The sequence below is a fragment of the Caretta caretta genome, chromosome 10 (assembly GCF_965140235.1).
Source record: "Caretta caretta isolate rCarCar2 chromosome 10, rCarCar1.hap1, whole genome shotgun sequence".
NCBI lineage: Eukaryota > Metazoa > Chordata > Testudines > Cheloniidae > Caretta > Caretta caretta.
Genome location: NC_134215.1, coordinates 14197898 through 14220793, shown reverse-complemented (window position 1 = coordinate 14220793; position 22896 = coordinate 14197898). Strand labels below are relative to the sequence as shown.

At 42.1% G+C, this 22896-nt stretch overlaps 1 protein-coding gene and 1 long non-coding RNA gene across 2 annotated transcripts in view; one reads left to right on the top strand and one right to left on the bottom strand.

Annotated features, from left to right (window-relative positions):
• FAM20C (FAM20C golgi associated secretory pathway kinase) overlaps positions 1–5421 on the top strand; it is an 83993-nt gene extending 78572 nt beyond the window's left edge. The window contains exons 8-10 of the mRNA XM_048867078.2: positions 2126–2207; positions 3039–3098; positions 4289–5421. Coding sequence (XP_048723035.1) covers positions 2126–2207; positions 3039–3098; positions 4289–4541 — 395 coding nt within the window. The 3' untranslated portion in view covers positions 4542–5421. The remainder of the gene's footprint in view (positions 1–2125; positions 2208–3038; positions 3099–4288) is intronic.
• LOC142073325 (uncharacterized) overlaps positions 1–22896 on the bottom strand; it is a 69315-nt gene that overhangs the window by 22827 nt on the left and 23592 nt on the right. The gene's annotated exons all lie outside the window — the stretch shown is intronic.

Below are 22896 nucleotides of genomic sequence, written 5' to 3'. Positions count from 1 at the left end.
GTGGTCTGTAATATATCCCTACTGCTATATTCTTATTATTCGAACATGAAATTACTACCCATAGAGATTCCATGGTACAGTTTGGTTCATTTAAGCTTTTTACTTCATTTGATTCTACACTTTCTTTCACATATAGTGCCACTCCCCCACCAGCACGACCTGTTCTGTCCTTCTGATATATTTTGTACCCTGGTGTTACTATGGCCCATTGATTATCCTCATTCTACCAAGTTTCTGTGATGCCTATTATATCAATATCCTCATTTAATACGAGGCACTCTAGTTCACCCATATTATTATTTACACTTCTAGCATTTGTATATAAGCACTTCAAAAACTTGTCGCTTTTTAGCTATCTGCCATTACATATTGTAACTGAATGGGACTCTTTTTCATTTGACTGTTTCTCATCAGATCCTACCTGTATTTTATCATCATCCATCCTCTCCTCTTTACTAGGACATAGAGAATCTCCATTAATAGATCTTCCCCTAAGGGATGCCTCTGTCCGAACCACGTGCTCCTCTGCACCACTCAGCTTTCCCCCAGCCCTTAGTTTAAAAACTGCTCTATGACCTTTTTAATTTTAAGTGCCAGCAATCTGGTTCCATCCTTCCTGGACAGGCTATCCCTTTCCCAAAAGTTTTCCCAGTTCCTAATAAATCTAAACCCCTCCTCTCTACACCATTGTCTCAGACCCTGCAGTTCTGCCTGTCTGACTGGCCCTGTGTGTGGAACTGGAACAAATAATGCTACCATGGAGGTCCTGGACTTCAATCTCTTACCTACCAGCCTAAATTTGGCTAGCACGACATTAAATATGATTTCACCCTTAGCATAGATAAGGACACTGGGTTTAGCTGGTCATGGTTAATCCTGGACACTAAGTCATGTTTACCATCATGTGAGTTAAGTCATGTTAGTTAATGCCTTTTCTAACAGGATACATTTTGCCCAGTGTAAACACAGGCTCCTTGAGTAGAGAGTAACACCACGAGAATACAATATTGGTGCTTTGTGAGCTCACTGGCTGCCTGGGAGGTGGAGTGTCAGTGTTGATTTTAACTGTAAAAGGTCTTACTGGTTTAGGATTTGGTTATTGCAGAGATTGTCTCCCTGTGAAGTTGAGGTCAGCTGAGGTGCTTGAGCAGGACCCCTCATTATAACAGAGACAGGATAGCTGGCAGGGCATTCTCAGTGAGGGAATTCACTTCCTCTCACTTGGTCCTCCAGAGTTTGGATATGTTCATCACAAACAGGTTGAAAAGCTCATCTTTTCTCCAAGCCTTTTGAAGATGAAGAATTCTGAGGAGGATGCTGGAGATTTCACAGGGTTTGCCGGGAGGTTAATTATTTAGGGCAAGATTGTAGCTTGCCCTATACACCTGCACAGGGGAATAAGGGAGCACAAAAATCTCCTATTCCCTTGGGCTGCATGCGTGGTGGGTTCCAGCATGTGGGGGAGAGTGGGCTCTGTAGAGCTGCTACTTCCACATGTGGGTGGAGAATGGGCAGGCAAGGGTGGGAGTGGGCGGAGACAAGCCTCGTTCTCATAAATGTGCCAGCCAGCCAGAATACTAGAAGTAGCCTGCACTAGAGATAGGACTGTCAGGAGAGAGGGACCTCGAAACCAGATCATGATTTTTACAGCAACTATGCGCTGTGACTTACACAGGGCAAACCATAATTTAGCCCTTAAAATGGTATGAGAAATTTATCATCTGTTGTTATATGAGAATGTATATTGTAAATAATATAAGAGCTCCCAAATGAAAGGATAGTGATATTTTTAATAAATCAAAAGAAATAAATATTAAAGCGTTCCCAATTAATGTGCTAAGTCCTCAGTTGGAAGATAATATAGAATCAAGCTAAAAAGTATTGAACAAAAATATCTTCTGTAATTTGCCACATCTTTTAGCATTTTTCATAGCTAATAATGACTAACTACAATAATTTTTCACAGATAACTAAGAAAGTCAGAAATATTCGGATCATGGCTGAAATAAGCAGCTTCTGGACTATCTGCCAATTTGCATTTAGGAATAACAGTGTAGAGTTGTTATTTTGTTTTGTTCTATCATTATTATCGCTATTGTTATTATTATGATTTATTATTCTCTAGGAAACATGGATCGACATCACTATGAAACCTTTGAAAAGTTTGGAAATGAAACATTTATTATCCACTTAGATAATGGAAGAGGGTAAATATGTTAATAATTTTATTGATCAGTGGAATAATTTTGGCCAGACTAACTTCATGACAACACAGCTATGGAGATAATTTATATATTTAAATGTATACATTATTAATTATTATTATTTATTAGTATTATAGCAGTGTCTAGAGGCCCTAACTGAAATCAGCGATCTGTAGGATTAGATGCTGTACAAACACAGATATGAGACAGCCCCGGCTTGAAGAGCTTTTCATATAAATAGATAAGACAGACAAAGAGTGTGAGAAAGGAAGTATTATTATCCCCATTTCACAGATGGGGAACTGAGACCAAGAGAGATTATATGAATTACCTGAGCTGATAGGGGAAGGCTGTGGTACAGGTGGGATTGAACCCGGATATCCTGAGCCTCGGTCCTGTTCATTAATCACAAGACCATTCTTCTGCTCTTGTAATATAATTACCTGCATTCAATTTCCACCCAGAATAGTAAATCCCCATCAATTTAAGACACAATCTTTGTTTTGTTCTTTGGCTTGAAAAGGCCGGTTGAGAGAAATTTGAGGCCCGGGTACATTTTCGCTGAGGCCCCACCCGCTCCCACTTCACCCAGATTTGACCCGAATTACAGATGTTTGGGTGGGGGGGCTAAGCTCAGGAACTTGGTACCATTGTCTCCCCTTTTCCCCATCTTGTCAGTCCTTGATCATGCGCCCAGTGGCAAAACTCCCATTGCCTTCACTGATCAGGCCCTATATTCCTAAAGATTGTTTTTAATTTTCTGGAATGAAAAGATGCAGTTGTGGGTTAGACATTGAAATACCCTTTGTCATTTCATCCTTTATTTTTCAATAGGTTTGGAAAATATTCCCATGATGAGCTCTCAATATTGGTGCCTTTAACCCAGTGCTGCAGGTATGTCTTATTTTGGTATCTGTAATGAGCCCTGTTTTTCAGCTGGCAGGACTGAAATGCTCAGGAGTGAGCCATGTGCTGCATAAACCACTCATTTAAGGTGCTCTGGGTATTGTTGGACATCTAGTGTTGACCAGCGCGATCTGTTTGTTGAATTGGTGCTTACAAAGCTGAGGCAGTGACAGCAGTCAAATGTGATGAAAACAGATGCAAAAGAGGTTTTCTGTCTATGGATTTCCCATCGAGATGTGCACCATGCTGAGCTTGACCTAGAAGACGAGATTTCAGATAGAGATTGTACACCACTACCCATGTACTGTAGTTGCCTGAGAAGTTCATATGCATGTTTTTCCAGCTTAATTGTTTTCTGGGTTTTTTTTTAAATGCTTGTTTATTGGGCACAGAAATTGTCTCTAAATGTTGGGTTTAGTCTTCCATGCAATTTCATTTAAAAGCTATGGGCAGTATGTTCTTGTTAAAAAGTTCTGCACTGATGCTCTTTGGGCACTTAGGAGCCTAAATCCCACTGATTTTAGAGACAGTTAGGCACTTAAGTCCCTTTTGAAAATGAGACTTGGGCTCTTAAGTCATGTAAGCACTTTGAAATGTTACTCAAAGTCTTTTTTTTTTTAATGTACATACCTCATTTGCATCAGTAGAAAGAGATTTTCAGCAAAACTATTTCAGTTACGTCCAGCGCAAACTTCCGATTTCTTCAACTTTTTGTGATTGTCGAGTCTCTTTGGCCTAAGTAAATTTTGAAAAATGGGAATTAGGTTCCTAACTCACTTAGAGAGTTTTGAAAAATTTTATCCTTAATGTCACTGGCCAAGAATTTCAGATGTGACTAATGATACTGGGTGCCTTAATTTTGGGGTGCCCAACCTGAGAAACTTCAAAGGGGACTCCGATTTCAGATGGTGGGTGATCAGCACTGTCTCAAAATCAGGTCTTTTAAAAACATCTCAAGAGGGCATTTAAAAATTGAGCCACCTGAAACCACTAAAGAATTTTGAAAATGTTGGCCACTCGTTAAGAATATGTGCCTGACATATTACGTATGTACCATGTTTTCTTATGTCAGTGTCTTCCAAGTTATCATGAGAAGGGTTATTTCAATTCTGTCTTTTATGCCACATGTAATAAAGCGAAACTCAAATATTGATTTATCCTTTTCCCTTCATTCCTAGAATAAGGAAGTCTACCTATCTACGATTACAGTTATTAGCCAAGGAGGAATACAAACTAAGTCACTTGATGGAGGAATCTTTATTAAAAGATAAGGTTGCACCCATCCTTTATCAGCTACACCTAGAGGCAATGGACAGGAGGCTACGGATTGTTCTGAAAGCTGTTAGTGACTGTATAGAAAAAGATGGTTATGTTAATGTGGTTGAAAATGACTTTGACACTGATGTTAACACTATTACAACCAAAAGGTAGTGAAATCATATGACTGCATTTTTACTAGCTAAGTAAAGAAGATAAAAAAAAGTCTTGCAAAAGACTGTGTATGCAACTTTGTGAATTCAATGAATTCAATAATGAGATATAATTGTTCCCAAAGTAGGTAAAGTGTAGACTCTGTGAAGGATTAGTTAATTAACAAAAATAAGTCTAATGTGATGCTTTTAAATAGTTCCTAAATCAGAATATGAAAAGGTTTGGAAAATATTGAAGTCACTGACAGGTGACTCTAGTCTGGTGGCAAAACACCTCCTGCTCTTTTTGTATAGAAAGGAGGCCTTTATTTAATATTTTGTATTTATATATGGTATATCTATGAAAACCACAGATACCTACTACCAAATTTAACAAAAGAGGGACAGCATAGTTTTGTGATTCACAATTTATTCTTGGTGACAGTCCACTTAGTATTTTGTGTTAACCCTTTAAGTGCTCTCATTCACTGTACCTACTTTAAATTGAATGCTTTGTTTTTCAACTACTCAGCATTTAAAGGGTTAAGACACGTGAACTTTTAAAAGCAAAAATAACAGCCACAACAATAATAAGTACAGTGATTAGCTGGAAGGGGATTTCGATAACTGTGCATTGACAAGAATACTTGAATGTTGGTTTTACAGAGTGATGTAAAATGACAAGTTGTACTATTTATCCATCAGACAGTAGCAGCTCTGATCTTTCTAGACTATCGTAGTAGGGCTGTTACTTTTCCAACTTTGCTTTTGATAGTTTTGTGTAAATATATACATATATGAGTAAAAGCTGCTTTCGGCAGCTTCTAGGCTTACTTTTGCAGCATTTTTGTGGAATTGTTTGCAATGTGGTAAAAGTGCAATAAAGATATGGCAAATGTGTAGCCAGAGTGTCTGCATGGATTCATTTAAATTGCAAATATATTTCAAAGGAAAAGTATACACTAACTAAATATTTGGGAAGTACATGTTTAATTTGCAATCACATTTTGCAGTTCTAGATAGAGCTGGTTGTGCCAGAGCAGACAACAGATGGGTAATATACATTGAAATTCTGCAGCAGCTTTGCTACTGTGCACGCAATTGTGGTATTTAGCAATAGCCCTGAATACAGGCTCATGCAGCTGGTTACTGGCCCAGGAAGAGCTCTGGGAGGTAACATGACTCCTAGAACCACTGTGCTTCCTTGAAAAAAGAACAGGCGTACTTGTGGCACCTTGATTTCCCAAGTCCCCTTTGACACAGTGCAGCTGCTTTCCCTTGTGTGCTGGGCTAGGTCTATAGACTGGTAAAGAAGTTTTAACAGAGCCATATCCCCACCTCTTCCCCCTTTGCAGCCAGCCTAGGAGTGCATCGAGGAAGCAGTCCTTTGTTCTTCCCAAGCACAAAATGCCAATATTCCCACAATGGGCAAGGTGCAGAAGGCTCTATACTCTCTCCCCTTGAACCTGTGTGTATTCAAATCTTTTAATGAGTGCTAAGGAGAGCAAACACAGGGTGTAGTCTACAGGGTTTATTACTACTGTTATTTTATTACTTTCCTTCTCTTAATTACCTTTATTCTGAAGTAACAGAGAGGTAGACAGTGCATTGGCAGGATTTTCCTAGGAGCAGGAGAAGCTGCAGTGTTTGTTGTTAGCGGTGAGACTTCATTTTGAGTCAGGCGGAGGAATCCAATTGGCTAGAACCTGGGACTAACAGACTATAAAGCCCGCTCCACAGGGAAGGAGCTGATTTCAGTTACAGAGCCCTGTCTGGTTACACCTCTGCCCCAGCTCAGATAGGTTTCTCCAACATGGAGCTCAGTTGTGTCAGAAGTCTGCCCCTGGTCCTGAAAAAGCTCATTCCAGCTTGTGAGTTTAGTACACCTCAAGAGTTAAGGTTAGCCTTGGGGAATAGCTAAACGGAGTAGGTCTCTTCTTCCTGAAAGTGTGGAGTAGCTCAGGAGCCTACTCCAATTAAGGGCTTCCATTAAAAGATTTCTTAGTCATAATAGGGGGAATCTATAGAGGGATGTTTATTTTTTATGAAGCCGCTGCTGGTCTGTAAGTTAAATTAACAGCCTTCCTATGGGATCTTAGACTAAAATTCACTCATTATTCCTATATTTCAATAGACTCCTGACTCTTTGCTCTCTGTTTCCTGCCCTGCACTTTGACCATATGGCATGACCATAGTGTGACAATGCTGCAGCTCTGTAATTAACCCAAAAAATGCGTTCCTGTGTTTGAAATAAAAAAAACAAAAAGGGGGTGGGGATGAAGGGGCTTCATTTCCAAACCTATTACATTTATAAAAACCAGAAGTGCTTCCCTTCTGCTTTAACCTTCAGAATAGCATTACCTTTTTAAGATACATACATCAATAGCCTAGATGAAAGAAAGGCTAGCCCATGGTCAGGTGGCTAGCCTGCGACTTGGGAGACCAGGTTTCAATTCCCTGCTACCTGACAGGCTTCCTTCTTTTTCAGCCGGTCATTTAGTGTCTATTAGTTCCTTATCAGTCAAATGGAGGTAACAGCACTACCCTACCTCCTAAGGGTATTGTGAGGATAAGTACATTACAGAGTCTGTGATACTCAAATCAAATGGTCTGGTAACAGAGGGCATACAAATACCTCAGCTAGAATCCATCAAGTTGCTGAGCACCTTCGGCTTTGTTTCAGTGGGAATTGAGGGCACTCCTGACGTGAGCTAAAGCACCTTGAAATCAATGAAAAGACTCTTATTAATTAATTTTAATGGGCTTTGGATGACTTCCTTAGTCCATGTCTTGCAAGAAGCTCACACCAATGTGTAGGAGCTGAAGCTAGGAACTAGAATTTTGGCCTGTGTTAATTTTCCTTTTGCTGCTTCTGTGAGGGAAACTCATCAAATTATTGTCTTGTCTTGTTTTGACTTTTTGATTTATTTATTTTTTGCACATGCACATGGGGGAGGGGTGTGACTCAAAGCCACCTTTCTGATGCTCTGGCCCAAAGCTCAGAGCAGCCTAAGGAGGACTCAGTGCCCTGCTAGGATAGCTCTCTGCCTCTTTACTGGTGGTGCAACGTGGACAGAAGTCTGGGTTCAGGATCTGTCCCTGTCTTTCAACAGTGAAAATATGTACGTTTTTTTTTTTTCCTCATTCAAACAAAGGGATTTGCTATGTTGTGGTGAAATCCACGCACATGCAAAGAGCCAGCCCAAGGTCTGTTAAACACTTAACTCCTGTTTAAAGTCTATTTTGGGGACTTAACTGGCACCTAGGCTTTGTGCTGTCCCTTTGCACAGGGTGGGTTTCACCGGGGTGGTCTTGTGTACCTGTTGTTAAGGTTGATGAAGTATATATGCTCATTGTGTAGAGGCTGTTCACCTTATCAAGCATGTATGACAGCCAGATTAGTGCAATGAGATGCAATTGCTCTGAAGGGGCTGTCGTTGTTGATTAGGTCAATAATCCATGAACTAAGGAGGATTAATATGATAGAGGGGAACGTCTCTTTAGGAGTCCTGCACATCTATCAGGCCAAATATTCACTATAGAAAAAAGTACCTGAATGCAGTTTTATTCAAAATACCATACATTAGAATGTGTAACACAAGATATGTGAAGAATACACCCAAAGAAGCTTCTATAGTCTCTCAGGGACATAACATATTCAGCAAAGTGCATGTGGTATTCACAGTAAATATTTGAACAGATACATCGTGTGGCTTTTAAAATGCCTAATTGCAAATTTACCTGACAGCCTGGAATAGTGATGCTGTTTTCTTGAGTAATCAAGATGTGAGAGAGACTTGTTTGTTTGTTTGTTTGTTATTTAACCGCCTAAGAAAATTCACAAATAAACTGTTCTAGTGTGAAGTAAGTATTTGTTGCATGCTGCCAACCTGGTCAGCACCGGTCAGAGCATGGGGTAGCTAAGATCCCTACCTTAAGGAGTTTGCAGTGTAATAACAGCACAAGGTGTTTCTTGTGTGGGAAATAAACAATGGCTGGAAATGAGAGGTAACTCAGTAGACTGTCTCCCAGTCTCCTTCTGGATGAGCAGACAGCAGCTGAGCTCAAGTGAGACTTGATACAAGAGATGGAGGACTGTCAAATAAGCACCATGAGCATTCTCGCTGTTGTGACTGGAGCCCTTCATGTGTGTTGAGGCCTTCAACTGAAGTCAGTGGGATGCTTCACTTGTTCAAAGCTAGACCCATGCTTAAGTACCTTGCTGAATTGGGGCCTGAATAAGCGTAATTCTTAGCATCAGATTTCTAGGGCTAACACATTTGCAGATTAAAAATTTACTTCCCATAAATTTTTTTCCAATGTTTCCTTAAAATGTTGTGTCCATGAACACTCCTGCTGGTGCACTTGTTTGCTAGGCAGACACAAACATAGTCTAAACAAATTCATTTTAAAATGTAAAATGGATATAGGAGGAAACACTTTAGCAGCACCAGGCAAGTTAGCATCAGGGTCTTTGATTTTTTTTGCCTATTAGACGATTCTGGATCTACTTGCAAGTATTTTTTACAAACAGAAATGTGCCTGTAAGAATGGCACATTGGTAGCCTACAGCTATGCCACCTCAGGCTGTGGACTTGTCAGATTGGATTAACTATTTGCTTCTGTATTTATATCGCTAAAACACCCATCCAGTGCTCAGGGGACTGTGTGGAAAAAATATAAGCTATTCAGTTTGATAGGTCAAGAGACCTAAAGAACTAAGCTGGGTCAGACCTGGTCAGGGCTTAGGCCTCCAGGGGGAAACCTACGTGCAAGTTGGCAATGGTGGCACTGATTTAGTAATTGTGACTCTTTCCTCCGTTACTGAACTGATCTGCTAGCCTGGTCCTAGGACAGAGGTTGCCAAACTATAGTCTGGGGGCCACTTGTGACCACACAGCTCTCTGAAGATGTGTTTTATTGGTTCTGCCTTATTTCCAACTGCTAAATTGCATTTAAAATATGTTAAATATTTTCCTGGGGTTTTTTTTCCCCATTCATGCAGCTGATGTAGTCACCCCATGGATGTTAGGGAATGGTGAATGGTAGGGGAGGTAGGCCCACTAGACAGTGTCTGTATTCACATGTATTCCACGTTATAAAAACGGTTGAAAACGCTTGTGCTAAAGGACGAGCAGGCTGCTAGAGGTGCTGTCTTTCAGCCAAGCCTTATTACTGAAACCTTGAATAGCTGTCGTCAGTAAAATTACATTTAACACAATTTACATTTAACACAAGAACAGGATTGTTAGCCAGTGGGGTCTCAGCTAGAGGTAGACCCAAACTCAAAATCTCAGCTCTGGATCCAGGTTCAGATTGGAGTTGGTAGCTTAGGCTGAATCAGAACACCCCAAAATTTGGAAAGCATCAGATCTGGATTTGAAATCTCCAAGTGTATGACTGTTGTGATCTGGGAGGTTTACTTATATTTGTGTCTTTGCCACACTCCAGCTAGGACAGGCATATTCTGCTTGCTTAAATTCCCCTTCCAGTTTAGCTAGGTAAGATATTTATTGATTGATTTATTACATTTATTGAAATGCTAAAAAGGATGCCTAACCATACAGGTAACCTTAACGTAGCTTAAAAATACATAGTAAAAGCAGTGCAATTCAAGATAACCCACTAGCAGTAAGCCAGGCCATTTAAAAGCTCAGAACCCCCGGACTGGTGCTGTTCTAATGGTTGCTGCATCTCACTCCAGATGTGGCTGCATGTTGAAGTGGAGGAAGCTCTCTATATATGTACAGTTCTGTGAAGCATCTGGATGTTTGCAAAAGGCTCTATATATCACTTAATACATATACTCTGTGTGCATCTTCTCAGCCCTATGTGCATAGATCAAAGGCTGAATAGTGCATAGTGGACAAAAGATTAATGTTAAAGCTGTCAACACCACAGAAGATATACAGCTGTGGAAGATCCGAACAGAAATAAAAACTAGCATGGCAAGCTCATTCTAGGATTTTTATCACAGGCTGAGGTGTGAGCCAGGAACACAGCTTGAAGCCCTGATCTCAGACTGAGCCCTGGCAGTTAGAAACAAATCTTGTTTTGACTTGAAAATTGAGCAAATTTGATATGCAAGTCATTGATGGAGAAAAAATATGTAATACCAAGATGTCAAGTTTCTTGGTGTTATTTCTCTAACCTTAGACACACTGCACAGAAGCTGAAAAAATGTATATTTTTTGGTCAGAGATTGGCTTTATGAAACATAGTCTCCAGTGGTATTTTCTTTAGAGCCTCCCTGAATGCTGATGGTAGGATGGTTTAAGTCTTATCCTTGCACACAGAGTCTCTGCTATTGGGAGAATTTTACAAATAACTAAATTAAAAGTCTCTCGCAGTCAGTCCGTAGAGTGAAGTTTGTACCATTCTCTATATAAATGGCCCTTTCTGCTGATTTCAAATAATTCCTTCTTAAACAGTAAAGTCAATGGGAGTTTTATGGAAGCAGGATTAGGCCCAGTTTCCTCCTTGACTGCCCATTCACAGATGAATGATCTCACTGACCTTTCTCATGGGCTTCTTAGTTATATGTTTAAAGATTTTATGATTATTTGTCTTCTCTCTCTATATCTTTGATATTTATTCTCCTGTTTGCTTCACTGCATTGCCGTTTTTAAAGGATGCTTTTTTGGCCTGAACAAGCTTTCCTAAATTCATTTTTATAAATCGAGGCATCCATGGCAGAGTCACTGCATTGTAATTGCAGCTTCATTTAAAGGATGACAATAGCATTTAGAAGAAATTAGTCACAACAAGTTTCTGTATCTTGATCCCATATGGAAAGGAAGTCACTTTTGGACAAGTTGATTAGATCTCCCTTACAGGAGAAAATGTCTATATATAATAATAAATTGTGCCCCTGTAGCACCTACCAGTTAAGAATCTCAAAGAAATTTCCAGACATTAATGAAGTGAGCCTCTCAAAATCTCTGAGGTAGATAAGTCTTATTAGAACTGGGTGTATCAAAAAAAAAGTATCTGATCAACAAATCACTGTATTCCATAAAAAGAACAGGAGGACTTGTGGCCCCTTAGAGACGAACCAATTTATTTGAGCACAAGCTTTCATGAGCTGTAGCTGAAGCTCACGAAAGCTTATGCTCAAATAAATTGGTTCGTCTCTAAGGGGCCACAAGTCCTCCTGTTCTTTTTGCAAATACAGGCTAACACGGCTGCTCCTCTGAAACCTGTATTCCATAAACGATTCATCTAGGTCAGAATTTACAGTAACACCGCACAGGACAGGCTAAAGACCCAGGGGGAACTACAGGGTCTGTGTGTGTCTGGCAGCCCCAGTGAAGAATGTCCATTGGCATTAAGGATGGTGCAGGCCTGTCTTCTCCACCATGACAGAGGCTGTGAGCACTATTGGAATGGACTTCTCCCTACGCCCTGGCAATACTAGCAGACCACAAGAAACCACTGCACAGCTTTGGGCTGCTCTGCTAGTGCAAAGATGGCCTGAAACTGCTGTGAACCTCTGGGATTATCCCAGTGTCAGAAGATCACTGGGTGATGTGACGCTGCCAGAGAGACTCATATGCCATGTTCCTTCCTCTGGCTAGCACTGAGGGGACAGCCATGGGAAAGGAGTTGAGGGTGGAGTGTCCCTGAGCTCCAAGGATTCCTGGCTGCCGTAATGGCCTTGTAGGGTTGTTGGCAGGCAGCACAAGTTAGTGCAGCCTGTGGGCTTCCTATTGATTTAAGAGGGAAAAATTCACCTCCCGCAGGCTTTAGAGATGACCTACAGCAGCCTAAACTCATTCTGAAATGGGTGGAGACAGGACTATGGGATCTCCAAGTTCTCACCTGGCCCACTCTTAAAATGCGCACTTCTCCCTGATGCACAGGCTACTTCCATGGAAGACAGGATGTGAACTCCCCCTCCATGGCCCTTCCAAATCCTGCCACATCCCTTGTGAATGAGAACTGTCCTAGAGAAGAACATTAGGATTTTCTCATTTTACGACCTGGTTCAATGCACACTGAGGTTAATTGAAAACCTCCCATTGACTTCAGAGGCCTTTGGATCAGGCCCTCAGTGACTGTGAGGATCAGTGAAACTGAGGTTCTTGCATGAGCCTTCAGAAAACACATTTCAAATTATCATACTGAAAATTAAAAGAGTCGATGGTTGTGACCAATGTTGCCTCTAATTTTTGACAGGCCACATGCGCAAAAAATTTCTTCTGTGCAAATTGTCGTGCGCGCGGTGTTTCGCCGCACGCACGGGGTTTAGGATCTGTGTGCACGCGCACAGCTTAGAGGGAACAGTGGTTTGTGACAGCATTTTATTTGCTCTCATGTTTCTCTCTGTAGTTACAAGTGAAGAAATAACCCTTTAGCTAGTTGTATGGGGTTCAGAGTGTTGCAACAGGTGAGAATAAATAAAATAGGCATCAAGCAATGAGGCCAAGAAGTCAGAGGCAAAAGAAATAAGGCATCTAGTCTTGTGTAGTCTGGAGAGAGAATACAAACCGACTAACAGGCTACTGCATATTTATTAGAGCATTGCACATGTCCTCTCTCTTCTTATTACAGAACCCTAACTCTGACCTGTCATGTTTGATTAGCATTTTAAAAGCTTCAGACCTTTATTTATCCGGTCTCCACCCTTTGCGCCACAAAATGGGTAATTCAGACATTCAGTGCAGAGGACTCATGGGTATGTTTCCTGTCTAACAACATCCCACGCCAGCATGACAGCCTAGGCATTATGCATTCATCTATTTTGCTATAAATTGTGGTGAATTGACTGATTAGGCACCATTACTTCCAAACAACACACTTCTTGTTTATCTATCAGCGGACAAACTCCTCTTCAGTGGACCCTGGAGTGGTCTAAGTCAATGTGAAACAGCCTGGTGTATGCCGTGCTGGGGTATTGTTCGCATCTCTTGGGTCCACTGTTCAGTCCTCAGCCTTCTACTCTAAGCTGCAGGCACCCAAGAAATAATGAGCTTCCAGCATAACAAGGGATATAACTGACCCTCTACAAAGCTTGATTCAAATAATTTTAAGCAATGAAACCATCGGTAATAAAACTAGAATATATATATATATATATTTAAATAGCAACATCCTTTAAATTAAGCAAAATAGAGTTAATTTTTTAAAAAACAAAACCTAGAGATATCTGCTATTTTAAAAAGGAAGATCTTTAGTGTCACTGTATTGAAACCTTTCCCTCCATGTCACTCTCTCACACACACCCACACATACACACGCACGCACGCACCCCATCACTGCAGCAATGATAGGACTCATTAATTTAATATTCATTATGCATTTTGCCAGCCCGGAGGATGGACCAGAAGAGGCTTATCACACCAGAGCATGCAATAGTTCTCCATGCTCTTCACTGCCTCTCATCACTTCTGAGTGATGTCTGGCTTCATCTTCACAGCCCTGAATATGCAAGGGTGGAATGGTCTCAAAGGCAAGTCTTTCCTCCATGGCCACACTCGATATTATAGATAGGGGAGAGGAGACTGACTGGAACAGACACTTCGGGAACAGACACGTGGTGCTCTTGACTGACGTCCCTAAGGGGTGACATTCATTATCACTAGAGACCACTGTGTGCCCAGGTCTCGTTAAGCCATTAAAAAGCCAATATTTGCCACCCATTGCTGCACACTTGCCACTGATTTCTCCAATTATAGGGGGAAATTCTGGTTAGCTTAGATACCATCATGTCTGTCAGCGAATGCTGATTTTATAACTGTAGAATCAGGCATAAGAACCTCTTGCCTCCCCCAATAACAGAACTAAAACATGGGTTGTTATTATTTTCCTGGAAATGTGCCACAAAACAGACACCACTGAGCTGAGTAGCTAACATGAGATCTGAGACCTCACTGGATGTTGATGATAGGAGCTATGCTGAGCGGCACTAGCTGAGGAGCTGGCTTATCTTTGGAAAGAATGCATGTGGTCTTTTCCTCAGGTATATGGTGCTCTCGGGATGGGCCCACTAGAAGTACAGAGAGGGATGAGAAGAACTGAATGAGGAGTTCCTGACTTGGGGTATGTTGGTCAGAAGCACAGGGCACTGAACGTGAATGGGCCACAGCTGTGTGACACGCTCTCCAACACCAACTGGAAAAGTGGATTTGCAGCCCCCCAAACAAGAGAGGTTTAAAAAAGGTAAAATCCATGTTGTGTGTTGCCAGATGGTTTGAGGCAGAGAGGACTCTGCTTGACACAGCTGCTCAGTGGTGCTGGAACACTTCTAATAGTAGGGGTGCTGAAAGCCTTTTACCTCATGCCCCCTCCTTGCACCGGTCCAAGCCCCCTCACCCCCATCCCTCAAAGTTGGGGCCGGGAGCAGGGCCATGTCTCTGGGAGGGGGAACCCATACAGGGGCAAGGGGTCGGGCACAGAGTCAGGAACGGAGCCCCAGGCACAGGGCCAGTGGCCAGGACCCCAGCAGTGGAGCCCCAGGAGCGGGGGGCTGGACGCAGGGCCTCAGGAGCGGAACCCCAGGAGTGGGGCATGGGGCCAGAAGCGGGGCTCCGGGGCCAGGGCCAGAGCCCCAGGTGCAGAGCTGGGAGTGGAGGGCCAGGCGTGGAGCCCGAGGCACGGGGCCAGCGGCCAGGGAGCAGGGTGCAGAGCTGGCAACCGGGACCCCACATAAAACCTCAGGGTGCTGCAGCACCCCTAATTCCTTCATCTATGCAGCTGCTGGGCCTGGCACTGGCAGGTCATGCTTCCCACCTGCACAGCTCATTCAAGAGGGACAGAAAGCCCCCAATGCAACTTTTCAAAGCCTAGGATTAAAGTAATGACCCCTATTGCTGTGGTGGTGAGGGGGATCACAGAACAAGGTGGGAGGAGCAGCAAGCATGGAGCTTGGGCCTATGTGCTAATATTTCAGGCAATAAACAAACAAACAAACGTGGATGCAACATGCGGGGGGCGAGGGGAGCGGCGGCTCTGTGCCAAGATGTCACCAGGGCTGTTACACTCAACCTAACAGAATGCAGGATCTCCTAATGGAATTTTATCATTTGAATTACATTTGAAAATAACATCTTTTGGGACCGTTCTGTGCTAGCTAGAAAAAGCAAAGATGATGACTTAGATCTCTCAAGAGCAAACCAAATTCTTGTCCTTACATGCTAGGATCGTGTTTGTGTCCCAGATATTAGTGCCAATGTTGAGCTATGTCAAGCATGCTTATTGCTGCCATGCTGATCTCAGCTTGATGTAACAAATCATGACATGGCAAAATGTGTTTGGAACTGCCCCTAGCAGCATCTCATCTTGATGTAGCAATGATAGAGGGGATCTTCCCTAAATTTCTCCTATTGTGTTTCACAAAGCTGCCATCCTTAAGTGTTTTTGTTCTCTCTCTTGCAGAATTTATAACCCTTAAGAAATTGGGAGTTTCATTTTCTCCTGGCTTTGAAAATATGTTCTAATTTATGGGATAAGATGTGTCGTAATTGAGTTCACAACTGAATGCCAAGTCTTTTCTGATCCCCTGGGGTTTTCCTGGGAACTAGATATATATTCCAGTATGTTTCAAGTAAAAATAATGTATGAATGAATAAATAAATACATGAATAACAGCATGCTTCATTTTGTCTATCTCATGGAGAGAGAGAGAGAGAGAGAGAGAGAGAGAGAGAGAGAGAGAGAGAGAGAGAGAGAGAGAGAGAGAGAGAGAGAGAGAGAGAGAGCTAATTTTTAAATATCAGGAATGTGCTCATTATGCAAAAACAACAAAGCAGATGCAAATATTCATAATAAATATATTAGAAATCTTGTTTTAGCTCCTAGGGGACAAATGCAACAGCAAAACTGGGTATAATTATAATTTTTCTTCCTCCCCCGATGGTATCTTCTTATTTGAATATGTATCTGCTTAATCTGGCTGTATCTAGAAGTATGGAGTCTATTGTGATTGGAAAAGCAAGCTATTAAAGCTACATTCTTTGACATTTCAAATGTGGAGACTGAGCCAAAACCCACTGAAGTCACTGGAAAGACTCCATTGACTTCCAAAGGCTTTGGATCAAATCTTAAATTTATTGGTGATCTCATGACCATTAGCTGCTGAGTGTGTGATTTTTGTCAGTTACATTTTACACTTTTGCAGCCCTTTCCATCTGAGGACCTCAAAGTAGATGACAAGGGGGGCTGGTACATAATATAAATAGGGCTATTCATCATTACCACCATTTAATCACGACGAAAATGATGCATTGATAATTGGATGTCTTCATAATGATTGCACGGTGCCTAGAGCATTGGATAGGGTCCTTTCATACATTGAAATAGATCAGATAAGTATTCTACTGTGGAGAAAGAAGTCAATCTTTATTCAGCATGAATAATGATGAAAATAAGGGTTGGTCATGACAGAGTCATTCCATGCCTTGCTATGGTAATTTGCGCAGTGTCTGTAAATGGGGGAAAAAACCGGTCGTTTACACTCTTCTGAAAAATGCTGACGGACCTCAAAGCTTTGCAAATCACTTCAGTATAAACAAAGATCCTGGCTGTGTCCATGACTACCCCTTTAACTGGCAGTTTTAATTCATTCCCCCCACCCTCACCCCACCTCCAATACTGAAAATATAAAGAGCGAGGGTACAGGTGGGGACATAGGATTGAAACTGCAAGGGTGGATAGGAGGCAATGTCGGAAAGAACAGGAAAATGCATGGAACGCAATCTAGGTCTCCACCTCCTGCTCAAGATGTGGCTGATGCATGGAAGGTCTTGCAGCGGGTGCTCAGCGGTACCGATGAACCTCCCAAAAACAATCATTCCAAAATCTATTTTCATCTCTTTTTTATATTAAATGGTGTTTGATTTCCCTAAATCCCACCCAGCCACTAAGCCACTCCAAACTGGCAATGAACCTCTCTGAAAGCAGAACTCCAAAATGAAAACGAAGAATGAAAATCAAAAGCCAAAGTAGTCAATGAAAAAGTGAAAAACAAAGTTTCATCAAAAAACAGAAAATGTCGAGCCTATTTACAAAAATGTCCAGTTTCAAAAAATGGCCATGTCATTACAATTTTTTTCTTCAAATGGCAAATTTCAACCACTTCTGCTCGGCAAGTTCTTCTATTCTACTCAGGTTCTTATACTGCCTTGCCACTGTAGTATCTGAACACCTTCTAGTAATGCATTAAGCGATGTGACTAACATTTTTCTTGTGTGGCTCATTTTCTCTCTTATCCTCTCCGCAGGGGGAGAATTATGTGTGCAGTGGAGTGTTTTATTTTGTTAGGATTTTGGTTTGGGGGATTTTTTTAAGCGTACACATTGCTCTATGTTTATACTGGAGAAGGCAGAGTCACAAAAGTGCCCCTTGCACTGGGAGCAGAAGGTAATGATATCTGCTGTGGTCCTTCGCTCCTGTGCGAGTTCATTCCACAGACTCAGACTGGCCCCCAAGAAGGCTTTGCCTCCTGTACTGCCCTTATGTTAGAAAGTTTCATTTTGCCAGAGATGCTGAGTTGTCGACTCCGGTTTTCAGTGGCGCAATGACAATATGCACCAGCTGAAGATCTGCGAATCAGAATCAATGGAAAACAACTTTGCATTGCAGTTTCCCGCTTGACCAAGATTTTTCGGACGTGCACATACATGTAATCTGATGCCAGGGTTTCTTCTAGACTCTTTTTGCAGTAACATTAACAAATCACTCTCTGTCAGACACACAAATACATAATGACATATGCAGTCATGGTATCAGTAAAATTGTCCAATAATTCCATATTCCTGGATGCATTTATTTTTTTAGAAACATAAATGTGAAAAGAGAACAAAATACACTCATTCAAACTAAAAGCAGACAAAACAAGCTTTGGCATGACACACTGTACACAAGAAAGGCCTGCCTAACAGAGCTACAAGAGGTATTTAGGCCCTGGTGATCTACCTGGTAAAAGAACCCGAAGAGGAGCATTAATGAATTATATGAGTAAAAGAGCCTGCTTAAGCTAGCTGCAGTGCTTAGCAGAGCAGCCTATGTACAAAAAACGAAAAAGAAGAACTGTGTCTTTACTACAGTGGTGTTTTTCTCTCTCCAAGCAAGACTTTTTTGCAATCTCATTCATCCTCTCAGACATGTCAAAGAAAAGGTCCCTCACTCCCTCTGCTTTCCAATGTTTAATGAGCTACTTTTTTGTGTAGCACAATGGTCTTAAAGGTACTATAATGAATAAAGGCCAGAGTGAAGTCATCTGCTTCCAGACCCAGAGAAGACATAGCTTAGATAGGAGTATAGTGTGACACTTGAGACTTATTGAGGTCTACACATTCATAGTCTTCTCAGAAGCCCCTGAGGTGAGGGTGGGGGGGATGAATTAAAACTGCCAGTGCCCTGAGACACGTGAAAGATTTGCAAGGGAATGCAAACATCTGCAGCATTTCATTGGATCTAGATGTCTGTGAAGAGAAGTATCCACTTTGTCCACTAATATGTCTAAAGGTTTGGGTCAAATCTTATGTGCAGTTCCCACTGTATATCCTGGACCAAATTCTACCCTGGCTTACATTTGTGCAAATCTATTCGCCTCACAGGTATGCACATGGGCGGAGCTTGTCACAATGGGAGAAGCATGCTTACAAGTATCGGAACAAGAATTTGGTTCTTTACTAAAGGCAGGAGGAGAGGGTAGTGCAGTTTAAATCATTTTTCTACTGGAAATTACAGGAGGGCATTTTCCTGATTTACCAGGAGTTTGATGGAAAAAAAGGAAACTCTAAGAATGGAAAATGTGACATTAATTTGAACAAAAGCAAGATGACCTAAGTTTTCAGTTAAATAGCCTGTGTGAGAGACATTCTCCAACTGAGCTAAACAGAGCTTTATCCATAAGTAGGACAGAATATTGCCAGAAGGGAGCATGAAGGAGAGAGAGAGGAAATGGAAAGGGCTGTAATCTAAAACTGGCACATAAAACTAACTGGAAAATGCTATTTTGTGGGCACTGGGACATCAGAATAAGGAAGACATGACAGGAAACCAAAAGAAGGCAGGGAAGATATTTATCAGTGATTAGCAAAAGGGGCTCAATTTGTTAAGGAAGTGAAAACTCTCTTTTGATGTAGGTCTCCTATATGACTCACATGATGTGCCAGATAACAAGTTGGCTTTGTGCAAAATCCATGTGCTTACCCCAACCCAAACAATATTGAAAAGTGATTGACCGTTACCAAAGCTTTTGCTGGTATCTTGAATGGAACCAGACTGACTGGGAGTGAGCATCTCTGAGCAATGGACTGGAAGCCAGGGCCTTTTAAGTTTTTGGGGTCATGGTGGATAATCAGCTGAACATGAGCTTCCGGAGTGACTCTGCTGACAAAACAATTAAAGTGGTCCTGGGATGCATGAACAGGGGAATCTTGAGTAGGAACAGAGAGGTTATTTTACTGGTGCAACCGCTGCTGGAATACTGTGTCTCTAGTTCTGGTGCTCACAATTCAGGAAGGATGTTGATAAATTGGAGAGGGTTCAGAGAAGAGTTGCGAGAATAATTAAATGATTAGAAAATATGCCTTATAGTGATAGACTCGAGGAGTTCCATCTATTTAGCTTAACAAAGAGACAGTTAAGGGGTGACTTGATTACAGTCTATAAGTACCTACATGAGGTACAAATATTTAATAATGAGCTCTTCAGTATAGCAGAGAAAGGTATAACACAATCCAATGGCTGGAAGTTGAAGCTAGACAAATTCAGACTAGAATTAAGGCATACATTTTTAACAGTGAGAGCAATTAACTATTGGAACAATTTACCATATGTTGTGTTGGCTTCTCCATTGCTGACAATTTTTAAATCAAGATTGGATGTTTGATCTAAAAAATCTGCTCTAGGAATTATTTTGGGGAAGTTCTGTGGCTTGTGCTATACAGCGGTCAAACTAGGTGATCACAATGTTCCTTTCTGGCCTTGGAATCTATGAGTTCTAATGCCAGCAGTCACCCCTCTCCCTCTCTGGCTTTGTCACTTGAAACTTCTCTGTCTCGGTTTGCTTATCAATGCAATGGGCATTATACTTGCAGTACTTGCCTACCAGGGAAAAGGGGAGAAATAATTAGTTAATGCTTGGACAGCGCTCTGAAGCTGCAAAGCACAATGTGAATGTTAAGAATTGTCACACTGGACACCGAAAATTAAAGTTAATTAAAGCCAAGATTAGCAGGACCCACAAGACCTGAACAGAGCCTAAAGAACAAAGGGGAATATCTAAAGCCAAAAAGACAGGAGCCTCATGCCTGGACTCAGACTCTTTAAAATGCATGGAGGAAAAAAAAACTAAATTGGATGATATCTGAAATCAAAACAAACAGCTTCCCAACCCAAACACATTCAATCTTCTATTTATCTGCCGATTTTTGAGGTGGGTATGTCATCCTTTGAAATGTGCTGCTCTCCATCAAAGGTTTCTTTCTTTGGAGTTTTCTGTGAGATCAGTAGGATTTCAGGAGAACAATTAATAAATATAAACATCAATCAAGCTTAAACAGGCCAAGAGCACTGGATCCTTCGAGGGAACGAAGCTGGCTTTCATCATTAAGCTCTAGACAATGCCTAAAGGGGGGGCGGGGAAATGAGCAGAGCAGAAAAAGAGAGCAAGTATGGAGATCAAACCGGAACCAGCTTTTTTTACACCCAATGCCTCCAATTGTCCTCATTTGTGCTGAGCTGTGTTCAGGCCTATCTCCCCAACAAAGAAAAGAGGGTTGATTGCGGCTGGGACTGTAAGCCAGTGGAGAGGAACAAGGGGGAAAGAGAACTCACTCTTTGCTCTTCTTCATGGCACCTTAGGTGTAGTCACCAATGAGAGTAATGGGATGTGCAGTCTGCCCCCCGGAAATATTAGCCACCCACTTTTCACTGGACCCAGCCAAACTGAATGCAAACCCCACAGCAGTGATAGCCTTTCATGGATGTATGAAGGTTTACCCTATGTGCAAAACTCCTGTAAACACAACGAATGCAAACAATAAAACACCCCTAGGCCTCCCACAGGATGGAAGTGTAACAATACAAACTCCCGATGTACCAATGAGAGCCAATGATACAGAACTAATTATATATTTAAACCCTGGGAGAAAAAGGAAAGGAACTTCAGGGACTCAAATCTCTCTCAATTAGTAGTTCTCTCCAGCAGTTTGTCTGATTAATGGCTGCGCCTCACACTGTGACTGTGTAATAGGTGCAGGGAAGGCGCTCTAATAGTACTTTACCGCTAATTATGTGGGGGCTGAAACAATGGGGCTCTTTCTTGAAGAGTAAACATCATTCACAGACACACACACACAGACACACAGACACACACTGTTCACATTGATAAGCAAGGCTAAAATTAGGGCTGGGTGAATGGTTTGAATGCTCATAGCAACATATCTGATCCAGGTTGGTTTGCACCATCAGACAGACTTCACATTACATGACTGAGTTCAGCAGATGCGGTGATAACCACGTGCTGACATCAGCACTGAAGCACCATCACATCAGGGTTCATAACACTGCCCAAGAAAGAGACTAGCATTCTGGGAACCGATCCCCAAGGCCTGGATGACAGCAAAGGATCGGCCACTTGTCCATCATGTTGACCCTACGCTTCCACTCGCACCCCATTCCCAAGGCGGATGGTCTGCTGGGTGGGTGGTGTGCTGTGATAATGTTTACAACACACCAGGTGGAGCCCAGGTCCTGGTTAGACTGTAGTCCTGTTCCTGACTCTGCTATTGAAAGCGGCCTTGGGTAAATCAGGGTATGTCTTCATTGCAGAGTTCATTCGGGTAATCAGCACCTAGTCTGGACACCTGGCTTAGCACAGCCTGGGTGTGAGCAGCCCCCTGCAAAGTGCTACCCAAGTTACAGCCACCTGATTGGTGCTGCATTCCCCTACATGTATTGTTAGGATTTGGGGGGACATATCCCATTTTTCTTTTGTTCTTCAGTAAGATGAACTGCTCTATGATTCCTTCACAGCAATTTGTGGGAGAACTTGTCTATCCTTGGCACACAGGGGGAATTATGGAAAGCCATTGGAGGGCTATCAGCACTCAAGTGAGTTAGCCTGGCGGGGGGCCTCACTACAAAGTGGGCAGGTTACTGGCATGAGTGAGAGCTCACAGGGATTTTAGCCTACAGGCTCAGCCAGCCCAGCAGGCCTGGGTTGAAAACACTACTAAACTCAGATAAGACGGATTTGTGTGTGGATGAGGGAGGAGGTCCAGCTCGGGGCAACACCCAAGTAAGAGGCCAAGTTAACTCTGCAGGGAAGACATATCTATAGACTCTCTGGGGGGGAGTTATTCAGAGCTGAGCCTGGCCCAGGGACTGAGGGTGCTGTATTTTGTGCCGCCATTATCCTGGCAGCT